Here is a 26,125-nt window from a genome sequence, read left to right on the forward strand (position 1 = left end):
AATGCACCTGGGAAGGCAGCAGAAGATGGCCCAAGAGCTTGGGCCCCTGCCACTCATATGGGACGTTGAGAGTTCCCGGCTCCTGGCTTCAGCTTGGCCCAGCCCTGGCCCTTGCAGCTACTAGGGAAGTGAACTAGCAGATGAAAGATTTTCTCTCTTCCTCTCTCCCTCCTTCCCTTTCTCTCTCCATCCCTCCCTCCTTTCCTCCCTCCCTGTATGTAACTCTGCCTTTCAAATAAATATGCAAATCTTCTAAAATGAATAACATATTGTCCAGAAATATCTTCCCCTTAATACTGTGAGAAGCACATCAAATTGAGTTCTCTTTATTTCAAAGCTGAGTACCTGTATTTATTATGAGAAATATAGAATGAAAACTATTTCTACATAACAAACCTTGGAGTATTGTTTTCTTTAGATCATACTACTTTCAAGGCTTTTCAATTAAAGACATATTTATTTTGCTGAGGGAGAAAGAAAACACAAGGAAATTAAGAATTTGAAGATGTTTGTTTCAAAAGTCAAAACAAAGCAAGATGATGGATTTGCTGTATTATCTAACATCTACCAAAATACACACTCTTAATTAAAGGGGATGAAGCAGTAATATTTACCAGCTTGTTTTAAAATGGTTTAACTGAGTCCTCTAAATAAAAACCAAAGCAGAGGTACAAGAAACTAAGAGACTTGTTCACACAACACTTAGGTAAGATTTCAAGACCCAGTGTAGGCTTGTTGGAAACCCTGACACGGTTCTGCAAAGCGGTTAAAAAGGAGTCCCTGAAATACTGATTCCCGCTTGATGCATCAGAGGTGAATTTTCTCAACAAATATCTGAGTGTGGATCTTCAGGCTGAGGAGCCCAGCCACTGAAGGTGTGGAAGGAGAAGATAGCGGGCTGGCCCTTATTCTGTCATGCAGCTCCACAAACAGAACCAATCTAACCTTCTGGAAAAGAATTAGGACCTTGCCCTAAGGGAATTCCTAATCCATTAGGCAAATAGGCATGTGTCAAAATAATGACAGTTCAACTGGGTGCATACAAAAAAGTTATGTCAAGACTATTGCTTGAATGTAACACGCATGGGATTTATATCTATATGATATGTGTTTGTTGTGAGCACATTGAGGAATGCAAGAGCAGCCCTTGCACTTCAGGAGTTCTGTTCCTCTTCTCTTTCTCCTTAGTACTAAGGGATGCCTTTTATACTCTCTCTGAGTACAGGTTTAGGGACAGCCATTTTATCCACTCAACCTTAGCCTCATACCTTGGAGATCCTCGTGAGAGGTTTTGAATCCCATTTTCTAAAACTCATCACAGACTAGCGCTCTTGGGGTAATCTTCTCTGGAAACAGGCCTGTAGTGGTCCCACAGGTGCAGCACTAGGAAGGAAGTTGTCTTTTTCATCTTTCACTAGTGAATGTGTGGTTCCTTTCTATGGAGAGAAAAAGTTCATTCTGTCCTGTATTTGATATACAAGGCGGCTTCAAAATGTTCATGGAAAAATGAACAACATGAAAAAATTACATGAATTTCAAAATTTTGCATCAGAATAAACTTATATTTTGATTTTGTTTTCCCAAGAACTTTGGGACGTACTCTCCTATATGTCCAGGGCTCTCCAGAACTTTTCTTTAATGCCCGTTTTACAGAAGAACCCAAGGCTTAAAGGAAGATAAGCTGTTCTAAAATGTCGTTATTAGATCCAGATTCAGATGTAGCTATCACCTTATCAGAAGCCTGGGTGTCTTACATTTACTGCTCCTTCATTCCTCAAAGAACATATTCACTTCTTATTTCTTCAGACTCTCCACATGTGAAGCCTGACCAAGCAAAAATGGGGCTGCTACAGCAGTGGCTCTTACAGCACCAGTGACAGCATACAAACTACCACTGTTGGTAGCTGGTTCCCTTTGAGTTCTTTGAGCTCAGGGTGGGGAGGTGAGACCAAATGTGATGTAAGAAATATGGACACCAGTAGACCAGACTGAGAATAACTCACAATTAGACTTCAGCAAAATTCACTGAAATACTTATACTTTTGTTCAAGTTATCCTTCAAAAATAAACAGGCAACACAGTTCCACGTGATGCTTGCTAGTCACTCTGTACTTCAAATTTACAAAACATTCAAGTCTGAAAAAATGCAGCTTCATTTGCCTTGCTAACTAGGACTGTGAGTTTTGCCATTTGATTTGAGTTTACAAGTGTGAAAGTCATGAAAATTTTATTATAGGAAGGGTCTTTTGTCTTCTCTCTCTCTCTCTCTCATTCTCTTTCTCACTCAAGACTTTACAACAGCTGAAAAGAATTAACATGGACATTCCAAGAAATCACCTTTTGGCTGACACTTCGCAGGAAAATTCTCACTTCAAAAGATGTTTAAAGAGATATGCATGCAATGGAAATGACTACTCAGTCTGAATGTACTGCCTGCCTCTTGATAATTATCATGCTTATTTTAACAAATTTAAAAGAACATCCTTCTAATTTTGAATTAGGGCTTACTGTTTGCAGTTACCAATATTTATCCACTTAAACATGCCTTTTGTTTATTTATGGGTTGAATCACATATGTAAAATTATTGGTAGTTAATTTTAACAGCATCTTGATGAAAATTCCCTTGCTTTAAAATCATATCCTAAAATATCTTGTTCCCTTGGTTTCACAGGAAACTTGAGCTATTTGCTCTCCTATCAATATTGGTTTTCATATAGGAATAGTAGGACTTGAACCAGTTAATAGTATAAAATCAGAAACCACCATATGCTTGGCTTAAATTCTGGCTCTAATATATACCAGTTGTGTATATTTAAACTTTCTGGTGCTTCAAATTCCTCTTCTTTTAAATATTCATATTGAAAAATACCCATCTCATAAGTGCTATCCCATATATGAACTACACACATGCACACACGCACACACGAGGAAGCATCTCATTTAATGCTTTGTGTGTGTGTGTTTTCATGTATGCAGTAACTCTCATTTTTGTTATTGTTGAAGTAATATGCCCTGTACTTATGTACTTAAAAACAAGAATTCAAATGTAGCCTAAAGCAATAGTAGGAAAGCCATAGCTAGAAAAAGAAATTGCTTAGAAAATAATATGACGGATCCTATAAACTTTATTTTCTGTTGCATTTTTGAAGAGGAGAGATGGGGATTCATTCTTACACAGATAAAGAGGAGAACTTAATATGTTTGCTAACCACAGTGAAGAAAAGTTCATTGAAGCTGAGGTGAAGATATTATACAATCATCTATTTCACAACTGGCGGCCAGGAGGTTCTTTTCATAAATAAGACAAAGTTATTTCCATGCTCCTGTCTCTCCAGTGGTACCCTACACTCAGAGGAAGAGTCCTTCCATGGTGCATCTGCCTCCAAGACTACCCCCTGACATACCATGCACACCAACCCAATCCCTAACATATTTTACTCCTGTCCTGATTCACAGAGAAGCACACAAATATCTCCCACATGTCCCTGACCTCTTCTCCCCTTTGTCTCCACTGATGGTGAATTAATACAGTTCTTGGGATGCACCCTTTGCCCGTTGTTCCCTTTGGATCTAGCACTCACAGAAGGATCTTTCGTAAGGGTTTGTCTTACTCTTTTACAGGTATCGTACAGACTCTTTGAAGACATGGGCCTCTTTGAAGCTTTTAAAATTCCTGTTAGGGAATTTATGAATTATTTTCATGCTTTGGAGATTGGCTATAGGGATATTCCTTGTAAGTATCAGTAATTTGTGCAAGAATATTTTAAAATCTGTTGAATTTGCAATGGAAATAGGATATTAAGTCATTACTAGACAGCATAGAATTACACATTCTAGATGCTCAGTGTGGCCACACATGATTAGGAGATACCTGTATTAGAACTGTCTCTTATAAGGTGGGTGTGAGACCTCTATAGAGCTCATTTCTTCATTCTTAAAATGGGGGTCATAATATATGCTTTGTGGAATTGTGAGGATCAAGTGAAATAATAATTTTAAAGATGTTATAATACTGCCTGGCATACAGTAAGTCCAAACTAAATGTCTTGTAATTAACTAACTGGTCATTTAATAATCTGCCACTTTAATTGGGTAAATTTAATTTATGTTATCTGTGAAGAGTTAAACTACAAAATACTAAACATTCTCTCAGCCCAAATAAGATAAATCTATTTGGCATGTAGAGGAACGGGAGAGTGGTGGTCTAACTGATAAAATAGAAATGAAGAGACATCTGGAAGTGGTTATGGGAAAATAATTAGAAACATGTTGCTAAAGAGATAAATGTAAAAACCAAAGGAGAGGCCACAGGCCAGCATTCAAGCTTTGAGTATCAGAGGATACATTGATTTTGCCATGGATAATAATGGGAAACTGGAAAATTCTGCAGCATTTCAAGTATCTTCAGATCACATCAGTAGACTTGTCCTATAATGCTCCAACATAATAGGACTGAAGAAAATGTCACATAACTAGTACTCATAGGTCCAACCAGGGAGGTGCATAGAAATCATGTGATAATTCTAGGGCATAACACATGGCCAGAAAAATGATTAACATATGATGTATTAGTTGCAGTGTGTCATAGAAGTATGTTGTCAACATCATGTTTTCGCTTTTAAGTTTTACATTTGCTTTTATACACCTCGGACTTCAGAATCCCAGGTCTGTTTGTATTTACAAAGAGCTGACGTTAAATTTTAAAAATGTGGGCCTAGAAAAAGCTGAAGTAGTTTCAGAAAGAGGCACTTAAGCTTGTGATTAATATTGTTAACATAATGTTTCCCAAAATGTCATTTACTTACTGCATGGGAATAAAAATGCACGGCTGATAAGTGCGGCATAGGAAGAAGAATGAAGAATTGAATCTGCAAATGAGATTTGGGACAGCTGGAGTCGGGGAGAGGGAGGCCGCTTGGGAAAGGTTGGCTGACGAGGCCACAGAAGTTAGAATAGAAGTATGAAAAGTGGATGGTTTCAAAGAATCTCAAGATAAGCCTTGCTTTCTTAATACAAATTTCCCAGGGCTCACTCTGGTTGGATGCCAGCAATTGATATAAAGTGTTAGTGATTTCTCAGAGGTTAAAGAGTTACATAAATAAACTGGTGCAGAAAGGAAGCTGCTGAAAACACTGAAACCGGCCAGGCATAAGACTGAATTTCTGAATTAATGTGATATTTTCAAATATGGACCAAGGATCTTCAAAAATTTCATGGAAAATTATCTTACGAAAAACTATGAACATTTTACACCCAAATTTATCTCTTAATTTTATTTTTCCATGAACTTTTGGGTAATCTTCATATTTTAGTGATATCATCAGCCATAGCTCAATCCAGTGAGTTCAAATTACTACTACCCTCCAAGTCATAATGGGGAACTTTTCTCTGGGGAGTTTATCATTAAATCATAGTAAAAGATGATCAACATTTGAGCATTTTAAAAGGTTTCTGAAGTTATTCATTTTTATATTTCCTTATTACAGTTTTATATGTTACAAGTGAGTAGAGGTTTTTTCATTAGTTCTTCATTCCATTGTAATGAATTTGTTGCAGTCATCCTGGTTGTTCTGTTAGAAGTCCTAGGCACTTTCCATTTATTTACACCTTCTCACAAGAAAATGTTAGCTTCAACATGGTCGCTTTTAAATAATCATACCTCCTATGTGCTGAGGTTATGAATTCAAATGAACATGGTTATTTATTGAAAGATTTGTATATTACTATAATTGACATGTATGAAAAATGTATGATACGTCTACTTATTTTAACACTTATTCCTTAAAGTTATATTTCTAGTGACTCTTTAAAATAAATCCATGATGAATTTGGAAAAGGCTAAGAACCTAAGAAAATGGAGTTAGACTAACATTACCATGACAATTGGCTAAAACATTAGAAATTATGTTTTTGTCTTTGTTCTAAGAACATCTTTAACAATTTTCAAGGAAGAGAAAAAGTAGAAAAATTTATGATCAAGACTCTGAATAAAAGTTGAAGAATATGGATTTAGAAAGAAAGGCAGGCAAAAAGAGAAATTTCACAGAGTAGGATAAGGTAATAAATATAGGCACTTCTCTGATAGAAATGTGATAAAATAGATTTTTCATTATGGGCTAGCACAAGTTAAGATGTGATTAATAATTGCACAAGGAGATAAATGTGGTTTTTAATAGTGTTTAATTTTTAATTTTTTTTATTTTAAAATTTTGTTTGAAAGGAAGACAGAGAGTTTCATCAGCTGTCTCACTCCCCAAGTGCCCACTACAGCTGGGTTAGACTAAAGCCAGGAGCTGTGAGCTCAATCTGGGTCTCACATAGATGGTAGGACCCACAACCTTGAGCCTTCATCTGCCGCCTCCCAGGGTGCATGTTGTCAGAAAGCTCGGGTTGTGAGCAGAGCCAAGAGTCAAAGCCACTTAGATGTGGGATGTGGGCATCCCAGTCAGTGGCTCAACCTCTGTGGCAAACACCTACCCCAAGAGATAAACGCATAATAGTGTTCTAGTCCCTTTCAGTTGGACATTTTGGTTAATAAAGAAGATAATCATCTGGTCATATTCATTCATACATGTCAAGTTTTTTGAGAATGCTTTTTGTAATTTCAAGGACTCCCATTTGTAAAGTAAAAGCCAGCGCTCATCACTGTTCCTGTTTGAGTAATGGGGACAATGCCACAGAAAAGCCTATCATCATGTAGCTGCTTAGTGACAGAAATGGGAACATTGCTGGTCAGCCATGTTTAGTCCAGTGAAGCTTTGTCTGATGTGTTCTCCCATTTCAGAACTAGATACTCAGGTGACCCAATACTAGCTAGAGGGACTAGCACTATTATATTAGGTATATCCTAAAAGAAAAAGAACATGTTTAAAGTATTGTTTGCCTTCTTCATTGTTTTCCTCCATCATATTGGGCATAGGAATAGAAGCAGAAATTTAATAAAAAGCTAGAAATTTGAGTCTAAAAAGTCTATAAACTTGATACGCAATTCTAAGCCTCTACAGCAACTCACTTCAGCTCAGTGCTTTGAGGGAGAAGGAGAACGTTGAGAAACTAAGTGCATCCATAGAGAAGAGAGAAGGGGCAGGCACTGGGGAAGAGGCAGGGTGTGTCACATGGGAGTGAGTACATGGGTGTTGTGTGTCATTGAGGGAGGTTGGCTGCGTGGGAGATAGAATAACGATGGATGGTGGTTAGTTCATTGTGCAGAGATAAGAGGGATGATAATAACAGGGATAAAGTACAGATACCTCTGAAATCATTTCTTATTCCTCCTAGTGGCTTCCAATAGCCAAAACAAGAAAAAGAATCCTTGAGACTGTTTACATATAGTATAGAAACCTGCCAGTACCTGACATTGAAGTAGATAGATACTTTCCTGGTTGGCTTGTCCCTGAGCTGGATCACTACACAGCTAATGGCAAAAGCAACAGAGGTATCAACACTTGGCATAATGCTTGCATGTAGCAGACAATATGTAAATATTTGTTTAATAAACATTTTACTGGCTACTGACAAGGCACACTGGTTTTCCATTCTGCCTAGAGGATTGGTAACAACGTACTTCTTCTAGACATGCACACACAGAACTAGACATGCATATTTAAATAAGCAGTTAACTTTGAATAACACTTGTGTTACTTAGTACTTTTGAACTTATATTCAAAAGCAAAAGGAACTTGTCTTACGCATACCATGCCATCTTTACCACATTTTTAAATCAAAATTATACAGGCCTCATTAAATGAGTTGGACACTTCTTTCTGTATTTTCAGCATTAAATTGTTTGGATAGGATTGTTCATTGGAAGTTTGTAAATACTGCCTACAAGGTCTTCTGGAGCTGGCCTTTGGGACTGGGGAGAGGGCAGAGAACAGTACAGCTTAAGAGCTGCAAGTGTACTTGTGATTAATGTTGTCTGTTCCTCACCTCCAACAGGTCTTGCCATCCCTCTGGTATGTCCCCATCCACCCTTGTATTTCTGGGCTCATTCTGACTTGGAGTACTAATGGTAATTACTTGCATATAGTCATCTTGACAGCTTGCCACGGAGGAAAGTTCATTCCCACCCCAAGTGGCACCCTCTCCCCGACCACCACTCTCTTCCTGTACCACATCATTGCTGCCTTCTACCTCCTCAAGGGCTTACTGATTCTTCAGTCCTATTCTTACAACTCCAGCATAATACAATAAAGTCAGGTGATCAGTGCTCATTGAACATCTTGTTCTACAGCAACATCTTATTTTACGTGAATTACACTCATAATTTACATTAATTGTAAGCTTACCCTGTGTATCAGACACTTGAAAATCTATTCACTTCTGTAATTCTGGCAATTGTACTATCAAATTAGCCCTATTACTGTCCGCATATTTTTAAGATAAGGAAAGGAAACTTTATCGCATTTTAGGGGAAGGAAATGAGTTTTTAAGTCACCCAAGAAAACATGAATAATAAGCATCAGAGCAGAGTTAAAAGAAAATTTGTCCAAATCTAGAAAATTCCTAAGTGATCAACTTTGTACATGGCACAGGTATAGATGTAGAAAGTAATTCTAAGTTTCTTGTGTGTAAAAATCTGTAAATGTAATGAGTGTGTATCACTAAACATGAGCTGTATTGGGGAAATAGACTCCAGTCTTTTTTTTAAAGATTTTTTTATTTATTTGAAGGTCAGCGTTACACAGAGAGAGGAGAGGCAGAGAGGGAGAGAAAGAGGGAGAGAGAGAGAGAGACAGAGAGGTCTTCTATCTGCTGGTTCGCTCCCCAGTTGGTTGCAATGGCCAGAGTTGTGCCGATCTGAAGCCAGGAGCCAGGAGCTTCTTCTGGGTCTCCCACGTGAGTGCACTTGGGCCGTCCTCCACTGCTTTCCCAGGCCACAGCAGAGAACTGAACTGAAAGTGGAGCAGCTGGTTCTCGAACCAGCACCCATGTGGGATGCCTGTGTTTCAGGCCAGGGTGTTAACCAGCTGTGCCACAGCTCCAGCCTCATAGACTCTAGTGTTTAAAAAAAATCAGCTTTATGAAGACTACACAACATGAGATTTCATCTCTGTTGCTAGACATAATTGTACAGATTTTGTTGTTTTTTTCTTGGGAGCCTAGGGGATCTGTTTCTCAAAGATCTTCTGTTGATATCTTCTGAAACCCATTACTCATGCATGCCCCTCTACTGATTTGCTGGAGTATTTACCCAAGATTTATTTATGTGTCATCATTTAGTGATGGACTCCTGAGAGTTGCCAGAAATGTAGGAAAATCGGTACCATTCACCTACAGACCTCCTGGGTGCCACCAACATCACAGATACCATAGGTTTCTTCTTTCTTCACAGCCCAAGGAGCAGGTGTTATCCTCATATTCCGTTGCCATTCTTCATGTTCTGTTTCTCACTTCTCTACCTGTTGAGTATTTATTATTCAACCATATAAATTATAAAGGAATTAGCATCATGGGAAATGTGTAAAGTTAGAACTTTTATGATAAATCTTCGCAAGCAGTGAAGGGTTATTACAAGAGGGGCAGACAAACAAGAAAAATCATGGAAGAGTTTAGCCAGGAAAAGGAGGGGAGCCAGCAGCACTCTGGACACTTGGTTATGATCAAAAGAAGCTCAGCTGCTGTGTAGAAGTGACCTGCCCTGATAATGACTTCATGACCAGTGTATTTGAGTTTTCTGTAGTTCTTACTCTTATAAATGTTCATTATTATACAAGGAAGTCTTTTTGTCTTTTGTTTAAGGTATTCTCAAATTAGAATGTGTTGATTCAAGAACATAACTGATTTTAGCCTTGAATTTTGCCTTGTGTGTTTGATCTACATAAAAAAGGTGCACCATTCATTTTTTAGCGCAGTGTTTTAACATTAATACAGAAGAATAGTACTGTGTCTTATTCACAGAGAATATTTGGGTGCCATTTGTCAGAATGAAATATTAGCTCATTGATCAGATCTTATTGAGGTGTATCATCACTTTTATTTTGGTCCTCAGCATGGTTTTATACAGGAGCATGAAAATAAGTACAGGAGGAAAATACATTATTTTACATAGTGAATTTCCTAAATACACAGGTTTCTGGTAGACTCAGGATATAGAATTTTCCATTTCAGATATTTGCTTGCATAATGAGTGCTGTGAATGTTATTTTTTTCTTGTCATGGTGGATATTTTGGAGTTATGGAAGAGTAATAAGAGTATTTGTCCTGGAAACGTTTGTCTGGAGTTAAATGTTAGGCCTAAAATGTTTATCCAGTAGATGGCACTCTTCATCCTTGGTCCCCAGAGTTCACAAATCGATGACTTCCTCTGCATTGCTTACAGATCATAACAGAGTCCATGCCACTGATGTCTTGCATGCCGTTTGGTATCTCACAACACAGCCTATTCCAGGTCTCTCCACTGTGATTAACGATCATGGATCAGCAAGTGACTCGGGTATGTGTTAAGTCCCTCTGTGCGCTCCCTTGTGAAAGAGGGGAACAAGATGGTCCTTGATGTTGTTGTTGTTTGGTTGGTTAAGAAATCAAGACAAATGACATCAGTTTCGTGCTTTTTAAAAGTTGCCCTTGCTTTCTCTTTCTCTTCTCAGATTCTGACAGTGGATTTACACATGGACATATGGGCTATGTATTCTCAAAAATGTACAATGTACCCGATGACAGATATGGATGCCTGTCTGGGAATATCCCCGCCTTAGAACTGATGGCTCTCTACGTGGCTGCAGCCATGCATGACTACGATCACCCAGGAAGGACTAATGCCTTCCTGGTTGCAACAAGTGCTCCTCAGGTAAATCTTCAGGTTTTGATTCGCAGAAATAATTCAGCTTAGACATGTCACTGAAAAATTAATTTGATAAATCTGAGTCATCATGGACAACAAGGAAGCATAAAACAAATTGTATTTAGCTCTAGAATAAAATTCCTAAAGAACATGCTAATTCTGAAAAGATCCATGGTTTGTCCCAAGGAGTTAATGGCAGGTGTACAGTTTTACTGCCCGTAGGGAACCCTTCTCAGGAAGAAAGTGTACTTGAATTCCCGGTAATGAATCTTCTCAACAAAGAAAAGGTGACTTATAAAGAAGTTTATTTATGAAAAGATCTGAGAACCAAAGCCTGACTTTTAAGAATGTAAGTCTTCTTTGTGTAGAAGTGTTGTTCCTTTGAAGTATTTTCAGTACAACAAATATGATCCCTCTGGCATATCGTATGGTTTGCAGGAGGTGAAGAATGAACTTTTGTCCATTTGAGGGTAGATTTTTACTTAACATGGATTGTAAAACAATAACTTTATGGGAGCTTGATTGTATCTAGGAGAGGGCCTGAAAAAGTTTAGGCAACATGCATATTATGAAAAACCTATGCATGGTTCCACAAATTGTGGACTACAAAATAGATTTACCTTTCATTTCAGTTTCTCTATGAACTTTTGGAAGTATCCTTGTATTTATGTCTAAGTTGAAAAATCACTGAATACCTAGGCATCTCCATTTCTAAAAAGAAACTCGGTCAGCTTCCTCTTGCTTGAATCAGCTGGACCCAGGTGACTGAACATCCTGGGATTCTCTCTCCTTTCCAGGTCATCTAGAGGGCAATGTGGTCCCATATTTGCTCTTTTTGTTCGTTTGCCATTTGTCTTTTATCCTATTCCCATCCGTTTCCACAACCTCTCTATGGACTCTGCTGTGATTTTCTTCAATTCTGTATTGAACAAAAATGTACAGTTTTCCCCCAACTCCTTTATCTTCTTGCTGCCCATCCTTCTTACACTAGAATTATTTTCCCTAATGAAAGCTAAAATATGTTCCCTAAAGACAGTTCACCATCTGGATTTTCCTACCCTGTCCACCATTTTACTTAGCTCAGTAGTAACATTCCTGTGCATTGTCTTTCAAGTTCGTCCTGGAACCTTTTTTGCCCTTTATAGTCTCCTTTGGACAATCTTCAGCCATTTTCTAGGCAATTTGCTCTTTTTTTTTTTTTTTTTCCTATTAATCAGCTTCCTCAGCATTGTTAAAGAGATTCAAAAAAGAAGCATCTTCAGATGATACAGGGGTTCTTCCAAGATTTTGTGGGAAAATAGAATTAAAAGATAGTTGTTTTTTACATCTGTGCAGTTTTTTCATGGTACACATTTCCATAGACATTATGAGGACTCCTCATGTGTGTGGATTTCAAAAAAAAAAAAATTTGCACCAAAAATAAACTTACCTTTGAATTCTGTTTCCTATGAACTCTTGGAAGCCACCTTATGTTTCCTATAGCTGATTATTAGGTGAGGATGTTTTGGATTGTGGTCCTCTAGGGATCCATTCCTATTTAATAGTCATATGTGTTTAATGAAAGACAATTCTTATGCCACATATGGAAAATAACCAAGTCACTGCTTAAGGATATTGGTATATTTGCTTTTTTTAAAAATGTTTAAGTTCCCATGTCTTGAATAGAAATATAAAAAAAAAAACATTTAAGGAAAAGCTAAATCTGTTAACATAGGTGAGTACTCCTCACTTACCAAAGAAGAAAACTTAACTGAGGAACATAATCTACAGTCAGTGGACAGCAATAAGTTTTTCTTAATAATGAGTCATCACAAAATTATATATTTGTCGCAGTTAAAAAAGGAGTTATTTCAAAATCATTGCATATTCTCATTTATTTTTGATTATTTTTTAAATTAACAAGTTGGACTTTTAATTCTCTTCTTTGTCTAGGCAGTGCTGTATAATGATCGTTCAGTTTTGGAGAATCATCACGCAGCGGCTGCGTGGAATCTTTTCATGTCCCGGCCAGAATACAACTTCTTGGTTAACCTTGACCATGTGGAATTTAAGCACTTCCGTTTCCTTGTCATCGAAGCAATATTGGCCACTGACCTGAAGAAACACTTTGACTTCGTAGCCAAGTTTAATGCCAAGGTAACTAGATTTGTACCAGTCTTCCTTTTTATGGTCACAATGAAAAATGTTGGGGAACTAAGAGCTGAACAAGACTTATGGCTGTCAACTTGTATCTGCCAAATGTGAAAACTGAAGTACAGTAAAATATTTTGCAAGAAGCAGACATAAAGTTATTGATCCAAATCTAGATACCTAAGAAAATGGAGTGCTGTTTACATTATACTTCACTCTACAGGAACAACAATGAATTTTAACTATTATTGAGGGTTTTTTTTGTTGGGTTTGACTTGATTTTTCTCATTTGTCTGGTATACAGATGCAAACTATCTGTCAGTAGTCAGGTCACAAACTTGAAGCAAAATTCCATATGCCAAATGTGAATGTTAAATCAAGAAAATTTCTTATCCTTTGGAGCTATACTATGTAGTAATTGATAAATAGTACTATCAATACCACAATTAAGAATTATTAAATATTAATTATTTCACTTTTTACTGAACTATTTTACTATTAATTTCTGTAAGCCATCAATCGTATTTTACAAAGCTGAGAAGTTCCTGATTGTTTGATGTTCTGATCTCCACATAGTAGCAAGACAATATTTTTTCATTGTACTTCAACTGAGGCAAAACACATTTATTTATTTAAAGACTTATGTATTTGAATGGCAGAGTTACAGAGAGAGACAGAGACAGAGACAGAGAGAGAGGTATTCCATGTGCCGTTTTACTCCCCAAATGGCCGCAAAGGCCGGAGCTGGGCGGATCTGAAGCCAGGAGCCAGGAGCTTCTTCCAGGTCTCCCACGTGGGTGCAGGGGCCCAAGCACAGGCTCTTTTCTGCTACTTTCCCAGATGCATTAGCAGGGAGCTGGGTTGGAAGTGAAGCAGCCAGGACTCAGTGCCTATGTGGGATGCCAGTGCCACAGGCAGAGGCTTTAGCAACTACCCCACAGTGCCAGACCCCGCAAAACACAGTTTAAACTTTACCCTTCATACAGGTAAATGATGAAGTCGGAATAGACTGGACCAATGAAAATGATCGTCTACTGGTCTGTCAAATGTGCATTAAGTTGGCGGACATTAATGGACCAGCTAAATGTAAAGAGCTCCATCTTCAGTGGACAGAGGGTATTGTTAATGAGTTTTATGAACAGGTAATTAACTGTTTAAATCTCATAATCTGTACTTTCAATTTGCTTGTAAATTCATCAAAGCCCCCAAACCCTGTAAAAGTATGATCACTTTGTTTTATATTTTTGCTTGCTTTTTTTTTTTTTACAAAAAAGATTTATTTATTTATTGGAAAGTCAGGGTTACAGAGAAAGCGGGAAGATGCATAGAGAGATCTTTGATCTGCAAGTGGCTACAGTGGCCAGAGCTGAGCCAGGCTGAAGCCAGGGGCCAGGAGCTTCATCTGGGTCGCCCACATTAGTGGCAAGGACCCAAGCACTTGGGCCATCTTCTGCTGCTTTTCCCAGGGCCTTCTTTTTTTTTTGAAGGGCTTAAATATAATCTATATTGATTGCTGTGTCTTTCTAAACTCTAAAGTAATACATTATTATTGATTACATACAGGATGAGGTGAGGCATTTGTAAAATATCTGGTAAAAATGATATATAGTATTCTGTATGACATGGAATATTTCTTCTGTTAAATTAAATTGATTGCCTAAATTAATCTGCCCTGAATGGACATACAATTGATCCCCAAAACCATGTTAAAAAATGAAGAATCTTATATTTTTCCAGAATTGGTGCAGAAACAGGAAAACACATAATTGGCATTTTCTTCTTCTCACATCCAAAGTAACACATTCATACAAAATCAGCATCTTCATGTTTAGCAAGAAAAAAAAATTGGATTAGAGATATAAAATCTGAATAATACTTAGGCTCATGTACCAGCCCCAGATAAATTGAAGTGACCAACAGTCTTGAAAATGCCTTATTAAAATGTGTGACGTAGGTGCAGAAGATATGTTTGAAGGACCACAGCTAGAAAAATGGTTTTGTGAAACTTCTCAACAACCAGTTGGACAAAAGAAAATCCTTGCTGATCTTGACTCCTAGTGTAACTGGAAGCTGGTATAAAATCTTCCTCTAAAGCATTTTCCATTACAGAAATTAAGGAAAGCAAGGATATAATGTTTGTAAATCATTGGGAGTCTGAAGCTTCAGAGCTCCCTGCTGGATTGGAAATGGAGCAGCCAGGACATGGACTGGTATCCATGTGAGATGCTGGTGTTGCAGGCAGCAGCTTAACCCATTATGCCACAACGCTGACCCTGGTTAATTAAAAAAAAATGTATTGCCTATACCAAGAATAGGATTCGTTCAGTGTCAATCCTGAAATATTTAAATGCTTAAAAAATAAATTAAAAGGAAAATCTATTTATAACAACATTAATAACAATTTCATAGGCATAAATATTGTTGATATTTTGGAATATTTCCCTTGTTAATTTTGCTGAGTAATTTCTGGTTTATGATCTGTCATTTTTTCCCAGAAGGATTTGAAGTCTTCAAAATAAGTACATATATTGTAACAATATGCATATTAAATATATATGTGTAAACATGACTTTCAGAAACCACATAATTACAGAAGACATGGTGAAATAGAATGGCAACTCGAGCTGGTCAATAAGTGCTTGAAGTTTTCTAGAACCCATGCACAAAATAAAGCATAACAAATTATATATTTGTTAGATTATTATACCTAGCATTGCATGTTAAGGTGCATTTATATTAGCCGATTAAGGAACACTAGCTGATATGATAAGAAGTATCTAGTGAAACGTCAAACCTCTTGTATTTCTCCTTGGCAAGAAGCCAAAACTCTCAAGATCACAAAAGTAGTACATTGCAACAGAGCTTTAAGAATTATAATATTCTTGATTGAAACTCTTAGCGGTGCAGTAAAGAAGCCGTTTCCACGTGAATGCTTGGGTTCTTAGATTTCTACACATTTTAGATGCCAGGTGGACAGTGTTGGCTTTCCTTGTATTTCAAACTCCCCTTGTGTTTTACCTTTCCAAGCTAACCGTTCATGCTAAATTCCTATCCCTAGGGTGATGAAGAGGCCAGCCTCGGGTTGCCCATTAGCCCCTTCATGGACCGTTCTGCCCCCCAGTTGGCCAATCTGCAGGAATCCTTCATCTCACACATTGTGGGGCCCCTGTGCAACTCCTATGACTCAGCAGGACTGATGCCCGGAAAATGGGTGGAAGACAGTGATGAGTCAGGAGATACCGATGACCCCGAAGAGGAAGAGGAGGAAGCAGAGGCATCCAATGAAGGTGAAGCCTGTGAAAACAGTGAATCTCCACGTAAGTTACTCAACCTCTTCTCATGTCTCCTTCCTGAATTGCTTTCTTGCTTCAGTTCAGGTGTGTTTTACATTACTCATGAATTACCTATTTTGAGCCCAACTGCATTCTGCTGGGGTTGGTGTTACACAGCTCCCTTTCCCAAAATCATAATAGAAATTGCAGGTTGTGAAACCTATAATAACACCAAGCATCATACAAAGATGTGTTTGCTATCAGTAAAAAAAGAAATCGAGAGTCCAAGACTTTTCTTCAGAGTATCTTAGATGATTTAGAAATGAAAGGAATTTCAGTTACTGTGTAGAGCAATTACAGGCCATTATTAGTCTGGTTATGAAAAAGCCAAGTAAGGTGGTAAGAGGATAGTACTCATCTGTTCATTTAGTGCCTGTCTATTAAGCTGCTTTTCTGTACCAGACATTTTTTCAGATTCTGAAGATAGACCTCTGAACAAAACAGATAAAACATTAATAAACCCTTACCCTTATAAATTTAGTCTTAGAGTTGCCAGATACTAAGAAAAACAAATCAACAAAATACTACTAAATGCTAGAGATAAAAAAAAAAATGAGGGAGATAGAAAATATTGCAGAGAAAAACTAGAATTTTATATAAAATAGCCAGGGACAGGGAAAATTAAATAAGGGAGATTAAAAAAAAAAAAAAAAAAAAAAAAAAAACAAAGAAAAATTCAGAATAAGTAATGAGTGATCCCAGGGGATATGTGCGGAAGAAGGATTCCAAGAAGCGGAAACAGCATGTGCAAAGGTCCTGAGTGGGCATTGGCTAGGGTGTTCAGGAAGTATCAGAGAACTGAAGTGGCTGAAGCAAGAGAAAAGTCATGGGGGAGCAGAGAGAGACTATGGGGAGACAAGTTAGGTAGGCTTTGAAGATGGGGCACAGTAGGTTACAGTAAGGATTTTTGCTCTAAGATGGGAAATCCTCAGTGGCAGCGGAGGTGGGGAACCTTTTTTCTGCCACATGACATATTGGTATTTATAACATCATTAGCACACCATACAAAATTATGAACTTAAAAATTACCCTGCAATAGATTTATTGAATTTGGAGTCCTGCCTGTGGTTGCCTTGGCAAGGCCAGACCAAATGATTTCATGGGCCAGACGTTCCTCAAACATTAGTGGATTCAACTTGGATTGCATCAGTTGCAGTATTGGCAGTATCCATGGGGTTGCAGTATGAACAAGAGTAGAAGTAGGGGTTCAGTTAGGAGGCTGTTGATATTATCCAAATGAAAGATGGCTGACTTTGGGCCAGGGTGGTGGCAATAATGACAATGAGAAGCAATCATTTCTTGTAACCACATCTGGTTGGATTACATCATATGGCTAATCAAATTCATTGTACATAATGAGTTATAAAAACATACCCTCTTTATATCTTTACATTTCTCAATTTTTTGTCATGAAAAAGATTAAGGACTAACAACATTATTATTAAAAATCCATATTGTTTGCTGTGACATTTGTACAAATTCTATTCCTTGGTTCAGGAGAACAGAGCATGTGATTTCTTGAGAAAATATAACCTGAATATTTTTCAATGCCTTTAACAAAAACCGTGACAATGAAAGACATTCTTACAGTTTTTTTTAAGAGTTATTTTACTTATTTGAAAGTCAGAGCTACACAGAGGAGAGTCAGAGAGAGAGAGAGAGAGAGAGAGAGAGAGAGAGAGTGAGAGAGGTCTTCCATCTGCTTGTTCACTCCCCAATTGGCTGCAATGGCTGGAGCTTTGTTGATCCGAATCCAGGAGCCAGGAGCTTCCTCTGGGTCTCCCACATAGGTGCAGGGGCCCAAGGACTTGGGCCATCTTCTACTGCTTTCCCAGGTCATATCAGAGAGCTGGATAGGAAGTGGAGCAGCTGGGACTCGAACTGGTGCCCTGTGGGATGCCAGCACTGCAGGCAACAGCCTTACCCATTACGCCACAGTGCCGGCCCCCATTCTTATCATTTTCTTACTGCTTTTATCATCATCAAACTAATGCACAACTTGGTCCACTTCGATGATTTAGTAAGGAGATTCTCTAGCCTTGTGTTCATGTGTTTTGCCCTCATCCGCAAAGCACTCAAAAACAGAGTCTGACCAAGAGTTCATTATCAACTAGAGATTTATAAAGTTTTACAAATGTGGCTTTAGACCACATTTTTGTTTCTGTGCTGTTAATTTTTGTACAGAAAGGGGGAAATCAGAAGCTGTTTTCCTTCAATATTCTATTGTATAAGTAATACTTCATTTCTCTGATTCTTAGAAAAGACTTCCATTAAGAGTTTTGCACTGATCTTGGCAATCAGAGCTGGAAGCCAAAACTTGAGATTCATGGGTTGTTTATTCATTTGTTCATGTAATGAGCATATGTTCACTGTCCCTTTTTACTTTGTCTCCATTTCAGACAACAAAGTAGTTGGCTGAGGATAGTACAGTTCCCTCACTGCATGATATTAGAGGGGGTTGTTGGTCCAACCTCTGTAAAAGTTTTGCTTCCCTTGGCCCGATTGATGGCTATTTGAATTCATGTACTTTGAAAACACAGACATACAATCCGGACATCAGAAATTCAAAGGCCAAGGCCAGGAGATGTAACAGGCTCAGGTTTTCATCCTGGGCTGCAGCAGCAAATGCTGCACCTGAATATTCTATTCCTTTCTGTGCCATTGTGTTGGGGTGCTGTGCTGACTTCTGGATTCTGAATCTCCTGACCTTCCTATTTTTTATCAAGTTCACTAAAGCAAGAGTTAGAATTCCAAAAGTTAAAATTTAAAACATCTCAACCACAATGATTTGATACCATAGCTTTGGAAATATTATCTTTGATAAGTGCTTGGCAGTTACTAAATGGTGCCCAAATAGAGTGGTGGAATTTTAGACATGGAAGGGGAATTGAAGCTCATCTGTTTTTGCTGCCTTCCTTTATAAAAGACTAAAGTAAAGCTCAGGCATTTAACATCCCAAGGTTAAGGAACCAGAGAGAAAACCCAGGTTTCTTAAATTTTAACTCCTTTGTTTCTGTTAGTGAGTTTAAGTTGAGAGTTTGTATCAGCAGAGATGGATAACTTGGTTTAACCCAATGCTTATGGTTCAGGAAAAAATTACATTCAATATGACTGGTGACTTCTGCAATTTGTACAACTTGGAGGTCTCCCAGGAAACACAGAATAAAATGGTTCAATATGGTATCCTGGGAGAAGAAGGCTTTTACCCCACCTCATAATTAATTCTGAAAGATTCCTACAGCGAACTAAGAGGTTTCTAATGAAGTACTAAGCTGCATTTAGAATTTGGGCAATGAAAGGCTCTTTGTTCTCATTTCAAAAGGTTCCAGTGCTGAACAGTTTGGCTCCCAATAGAGGCATGCTTTAGGCCACCTGCAGGCTCTAATCTACGCAAATTTATTTGGTACAAACTTTCTTCTACGTCACCTTATTCAGTATAATTCCAGAGAGGTTTGTTGCTAACATTTAGAGGCATTAATAAGAGCCCAGCTGCTCTCATGGGGGCCGCCCTGAAAGGAAAAAAGAAAAATGGAGGTTTTGTTAGCCTCTTTCCTAGGAATGTACTGCCATGAATGTGGATGACCTTAGGAAGGAATAATCACCTTGAGCAATAGTGTGTTTCTCATCACTGCGATTCACATCTGTCCTTCAGCCAGCAGTCATCTGTCACACCCTGATTGAAAGGATTAGGCAAAAAGTGTGTTAACATTTAAAAATCTCTCAACAGCACAATTTGTGCTTACTTACAACAAAAAGAAGCAGAAATATACAGTATTTGGCCTTGATGGAAGAATAATTTGCCTTAAAAATCTTAACTATATTGTAGACTTCGATAGATCCAAATTTATTAAATTTTAGTATATCTTGTTTGGAAGCTTGCAAATGAAAAAATTGGTATATGGGCCAGGACCTGTGTCCCTGTCACTCACTCTGCCTGGAATGCAGCTAGCCTCTTTTCTATCCAGTGTACAGAATTCTCAAGTTCACATCCAGCTTAGTACCTTGTCCTTTGAATAGTCCTACCTATTCTCACACAGGTTGACATTTGTGTGTTGCCATGATTTGATGCATCACAGGGAAATTGCACCAGACACTTGGTGCAAATGGAACTCAGCTCTGTTGAAACAAAAGATGGGAGAGTTTTTAAGTACTGGGATGAGCTAGTGAAAAAATCCTAGAGGAGACTGGGCGGGAGCAGGCTCCTGTGGTTGGGCCATCTGTGTGTATTAATTTGTGCATATTGAAGTTAGGCGTCTGCTCTCCCACAGAGACTAGGAGATGAGGGATCTCCTCCCTCCTTCCCTGCCCCTCTATCCCTTTCTTTCCAAGACTCTTTCCCTCCCTTCTCTCCCCTCCTCTCCTCCCCTCCATCTGTCTTCATCCTTCCAACTTTTCCTTCCTTTCCTCTCTCTCTCTCCCTCCCACCTCCCACCTCAAATCCCTTTGCTTTCTCTAATTTTTAAAATTTTATTGTGATAAGAACACATATGACAGCTACCCTCTTAACTAAAGTTTTAAGGGATGAGTTCTAGAGATTTGGCATACAATATTGTATTTATAGTCAGAAATTCCGTATGATTTACTTTACATCTTTAATTATTTGAGAGACAGAGAGAGTAAGGTAGCATTTGCGGGTTCACTCCCCCAAATTCCCAAAAAAGCCAGGGCTAGGCTAGGCCAAAACTGGCAGCTGGGAAATCAGTTCAGATCTCCCATGTGGCTGTCAGGAACCCCAAGACTTAAGTTATCACCTGCTGCTTCCTAGGGGGCACATTAGCATGAAGCAGGAATTAGGAGCAGAGCCAAATCTTGAAAACAGGTACTCCAGCATGGGATCTGGACATCCCAAATGGCTTCTTGACAGCACGGTCAAACAGCTGCCCTGAGACTTTATTGTTGACTGCATTCCAACGGGACAGCTCCCTAACCCCTGATAGAGATATTCTTGGATTGTAAAACTGGCTAGAGAATGGGAGATTGATCTATTTTTCAAGATGGCAGTGAAGGGTATATAAACATAAATTTTTTGTTTTTGTTTTTGTTTTAAAGTAAATGTAAGTGTAAAGATTGAGGTCAGGGATCTGTAATCTGGGAGAAACCTGATTCAGATTAGTCAGACTGAGAGGCGAGGTGACACCATTTGGTCACAGTTGTATGTTTGTCATAAAACACAGCACATGTATTTCAGTTTTTGTCTTCATGGTTGTCTTTCTCTCTTGTAGAGTATAAGCTCCTTTAAAGCAAGCTCTAACCTAATTGATCTTTGTTTCCACAGCATCCAGAAAAGTGCATGTCATTTGGGCAGTATGTTTGATTGATGTGTCCATCTCATGAATAATGATGGACAAAGTAAACATGTATATTTTCAATTCTTGGTTATGAACCTGCCTGTGATCATTTTCCTCTGGCATTCATTCATTTTACAATTTCTGTTATCTGTGTGGTTCAGTCATAATTCAAGGTAATTTTTCCCAGAAACCTTTTATTTAAGGAATGTAAACATCTTGGATTTCATAAGTACAACTTTGGGAACATAGTGATTCTTCACACTGTAGCTGCTCTCTCACCCCACTTCCTCCTCCCTCTTCTATTCCCATTCTTATTTATACTAAGATCTATCTTCAATTAACTTTATACACATATGATTATCCCTATACTAAGTAAACAGTTCAATAACTAGTACAAAAAAAAAAAAATACCTGTTCCTCAACAGTCAAGACAAGGGCTTTTTCAAAGTCATTGCATCTCAAAGTGTCAATTTCACTTCTGTAGATTACCTTTTGAGTGCTCTATTAGATACCACAGGTAACAGAAAACATATGATATTTCTCCTTTTAGGACTAGATTATTTCACTAAGTATGATGTTTTCCAGTTTCATTCATTTTGTTGTGAACAAAAAGATTTTATTTTTTTCCCACTGTGTAGTATTCTATGGTGCGCATATCCCATAATTTCTTTATCTAGACTTCAGTTTACAGACATTTTGGTTGAGTCTATACCTTAGCTATTCTGAATGGAGCTGCAATAAACATGGGGGTACAGGTAACTTTCATATGCTGATTTCATTTCCCTTAGGTAAATTCCAAGAATGGGATGGCTGGATCATATGGTAGGTTTATATTCAGATTCCTGAGGTATCTCCACCATACTGTCTTCCACATGGCTGCAACAGTTTACATTCCCACCAGCAGTACACCAGGGACCTTTTCTCCCATGTCCTCACCAACACCTGTCATTTGTTGATTTATATATGAGAGCCATTCTAATTGGAGTGAGGTGAAAACTCACCTTGGTTTTGATTTGCATTTTCCTGAGCATTTTTTCATGAGTCTGTTGGCCGTTTGGATTTCCTCTCTTGAAAAATGCCTGTTCAAGTCCTCTGTCCATTTTTTAATTGTATTGTTGTTAAGTTTCTTGACCTCTTTATAGAATCTGGATGTTAAGCCTTTATCAGTTGCATAATTTGCAAATAATTTCTCCCATTCTGTTGGTTGCCTCTTCACTTTGCTGAGTGTTCTGTTGTAGTGCAGAAGCTTCTGAATTTGATGTAATCCCATTTGCCAATTTTGGCTTTGATTGCCTGTGCTTCTGGGGTGTTTTACAGAACTCTTTGCCTGCCAATGTCTTGCATAGATTCCCCAATCTTCTTTACTAACTTGATGGTATTGGGTCATAGATTTAAGTTTTTAATTCATTCTGAGTATATTTTTGTGTAAATTGTGAGGTAGGGGTCTTGCTTTATGCTTTTGCATGTGGAGATACAGTTTTCCCTGCATCATTAGTTGAAGAGACTGTCCTTGCCTCAGGAATTGATTTTAACTCCTTTGTCAAACATAAGTTGGTTGTAGACACCTGGATTGATTTCTGGAGTTTCTGTTCTGTTCCATTGGTCTGCAAGTCTTTTTTTGTGCCAGTACCAGCCTGTTTTGATTACCACTGTCCTGTGGTATGTCTTGAAATCAGGTATTGTGATGCCTCTGGCTTTGTTTTTATTGTCTAAGATTGCTTTAGCTATTCGGGGTTTCCTTTGTTTCCATATGAATTTCAGCATCATTTTTTTATAACTGAGGAGAATGTTCTTGGTATTTTGATTGGTATCACACTGAATCTGTAAATTGCTTTTGGTAGTATAAACATTTTCATGATAATGATTCTTGCAAAACATGACCATGAACAATTTTTGATATCTTCTTCCATTTCTTTGTTTAATGTTTTATAATTCTAATTGTAGAGATCTTTGACATCCTTGGTGAAATGTATTCCAAGGTATTTGATTTTTTTGTACCTGTTTTGAATGGACTTATAAGTTCTTAGAATATCTTAGAAATTCTTCCTAAGCCATGGCATTGTCTGTGTATAAAAAGACTATTGATTTTTGTGTGTTGATTTTATATCCTTCTATTTTACAAAATTCTTCTATGAGTTCCAATAGTCTCTTAATGGAGTATCTTGGATCCCATATATATAATCATGTCATCTGCAAATAGGGATTGTTTGATTTCCTCCTTTCCAATTTGTAATCCTTTGATTTCTTTTTCTTGCCTAATTGCCCTGGCTAAAACTTTCTGGCATACATGGAATAGCAATAATGAGAGTGGGCATCCTTGTCTCATTCCATATCTCAGTAGGAATGCTTCCAATTTTTCCACATCCAGTAGGATGCTGGACGTGTGTTTGTCAAAAATTGCCTTGATTGTGTTGAGGAATGTTTCTTCTATACCCAATTTGCATAAAGTTTTCATCATGAAAGGGTGTTGTATTTTATCAGATGCTTACTCTGCATCTATAGAACTAATCATATGGTTTTTGTTGTTTAATTTGTTAATGTTTTGTATCACATTGATTGACTTGGGAATGTTGAACCATCCCTTCATAGGAGGGATAAATCCCACTTGGTCCTTTCTAATGTGTTGTTGGATAGATTGGCTAGTATTTTGTTAAGGATTTTTGTGTTTGTGTTCATCAGAGAAATTGGTCTATAGTTCTCTTTCTGTATTTTATCTTTTTCTGGTTTAGAAATTAAGATGATGCAGGCTTCATTGAAGGAGTTTAGAGGGATTCCCTCCTTGTTAATTGTTTTGAACAGCCTGAGAAGAATTGAAGTTAGTTCTTTAAATGTCTGGTAGAATTTAGCAGTAATGCCATCTGGTCCTGAGCTTTTTTGGGGGGGAGGATCTTTATTACTGATTCAACTTCCATCTTGGTTGTGGGTCTGTTTAGGTTTTCTCTATCTTCTTCATGGCTCAATTTAGGAAGATTGCTTGTGTCCAGGAATCTATCCTTTTCTTCTGGGTTTCCCAGTTTGTTGGCATACAGCACTTTATAGTAATTCCTGATGATTCTTTTTACTTCTGTGGTGTCTCTTGTTAAATTTCCTTTTTCATCTCTAATTTTATTGATGTGGGTCTTCTCCCTGATTTTCTTCCATTTTTTGGTGCATCAGTTTTGTTTATTTTTTCAAAAAAACCAGCTCTTAGTTTCACTGATCTTTTGTATTTTTTTGGTTTCAATTTTATTTCTTCTCTAATTTTATTTATTAATTATTTCTTTTCTCCTAATAGTTTTGGGTTTGGTTTGCTGGTGTTTTTCTAGGTTCTTGAGATGCATTGATAGCTCATTTATTTGGTACATTTCCAATTTCTTGATTTAGGCACCAGTTGCTACACTTTCCTCCTAATAATGCTTTTGCTGTATCCCATGAGTTTTGATATGACGTATTGTTGTCTTCATTCATTTCTAGAAATTTTTAATTTTTCTTTTGATTTCTTCTATGACCTACTGTTCATTCAGCAGCATGTTGTTCAGTCTCCATGTGTTTGCATGAGATCTAAAGATTCTTGATTTATTGATTTCCAGCTTAATTTTATTGTGGTCAGAGAAGATGCACGGTATGATTTTGATTCTTTTTATTTTGCTGAGGCTTGCTTTATGGCTTACCATGTGGTCTACCTAGAGAAAGCTCCACAACTGCAACTGTGGGATGAAAAGTTCTGTAGATATCCATTAGGTCCATTCGCTCTATAGTGTGTATTAACTCTGTTGTTTCCTTTCTGTTTTTCTGTCTGGTGGATCTGTCCATTGCTGAAAGTGGGGTATTGAAGTCCCCTATTACTATTGTATTGCAGACCCTGTCTCCCTTTTGATCCATTAACATTTCTTTTAAATAGACATGTGTCCTCTGGATGCATATATGTTTGTTATAGTCACATCTTCCTGTTGAATTGATCCCTTAATCATTAAATAGTGCCCTTCTTCATCTTATCTAACAGTTTTTGTGTTGATGTCTATTTTGTTTGATACTAGGATGGCTACACCAGCTCTGTTTTGGTTTCCGTTAGCGTGGAATATCTTTTTCTATCCATTCACTTTCAGTCTGTGTGTATCTTTGTTATTGAGATGTGTTTTTCTTTTTGGCAGAAAATAGATGGGTCTTGTTTTTTTATCCATTCAGCTAGTCTGTATCTTTTAACTGGAGAGTTGAGGCCCATTACATTCAAGGTGAGTATTGATAAGTGATAACTTGGCCCTGCTATTTTTCCATAAATATTTCTATTGTTTACATTGAATTTCCTTTGTTCTTTTAGTGGGATATTTTCTGCCTTCAATTTATTCATAATGATGACCATGTTTCTTTGTCTATGTGTGTAGCACATCCTTAAGCATCTTTTATAAGATTGGACAAGTGGTTGACAAATTCTTTCAATTTCTGTTGGTTATGAAAGATCTTCATTTCACCTTCATTCCTAAATGAGAGCTTTGCAGGGTACAGTATTCTGGGTTGACAGTTTTTTTCTCTTAAGACTTCGACTATGTCTCACATTCCTCTCCTAGCCTGTAGAGTTTCTGCTGAGAAGTCAGCTAATTGAAGATCCTCTGAA

General features: G+C 37.7%; 1 protein-coding gene across 2 annotated transcripts in view; it reads left to right on the forward strand.

The window, feature by feature from the left end:
* The window catches only part of LOC100009330 (cGMP-inhibited 3',5'-cyclic phosphodiesterase 3A), a 333,186-nt gene that overhangs the window by 290,640 nt on the left and 16,421 nt on the right, over window positions 1-26,125 (forward strand). For both annotated transcript variants that reach the window (XM_089303908.1, XM_051850837.3), the window contains 6 exons: window positions 3,623-3,734; window positions 10,323-10,436; window positions 10,591-10,790; window positions 12,717-12,920; window positions 13,901-14,056; window positions 15,973-16,231. In XM_089303908.1, the coding sequence (XP_089160034.1) occupies window positions 3,623-3,734; window positions 10,323-10,436; window positions 10,591-10,790; window positions 12,717-12,920; window positions 13,901-14,056; window positions 15,973-16,231 (1,045 nt within the window). The remainder of the gene's footprint in view (window positions 1-3,622; window positions 3,735-10,322; window positions 10,437-10,590; window positions 10,791-12,716; window positions 12,921-13,900; window positions 14,057-15,972; window positions 16,232-26,125) is intronic.

This window comes from Oryctolagus cuniculus, chromosome 9 (assembly GCF_051225735.1).
Source record: "Oryctolagus cuniculus isolate XC-2025 breed Fujian yellow rabbit chromosome 9, ASM5122573v1, whole genome shotgun sequence".
NCBI classification, from domain to species: Eukaryota; Metazoa; Chordata; class Mammalia; order Lagomorpha; family Leporidae; genus Oryctolagus; species Oryctolagus cuniculus.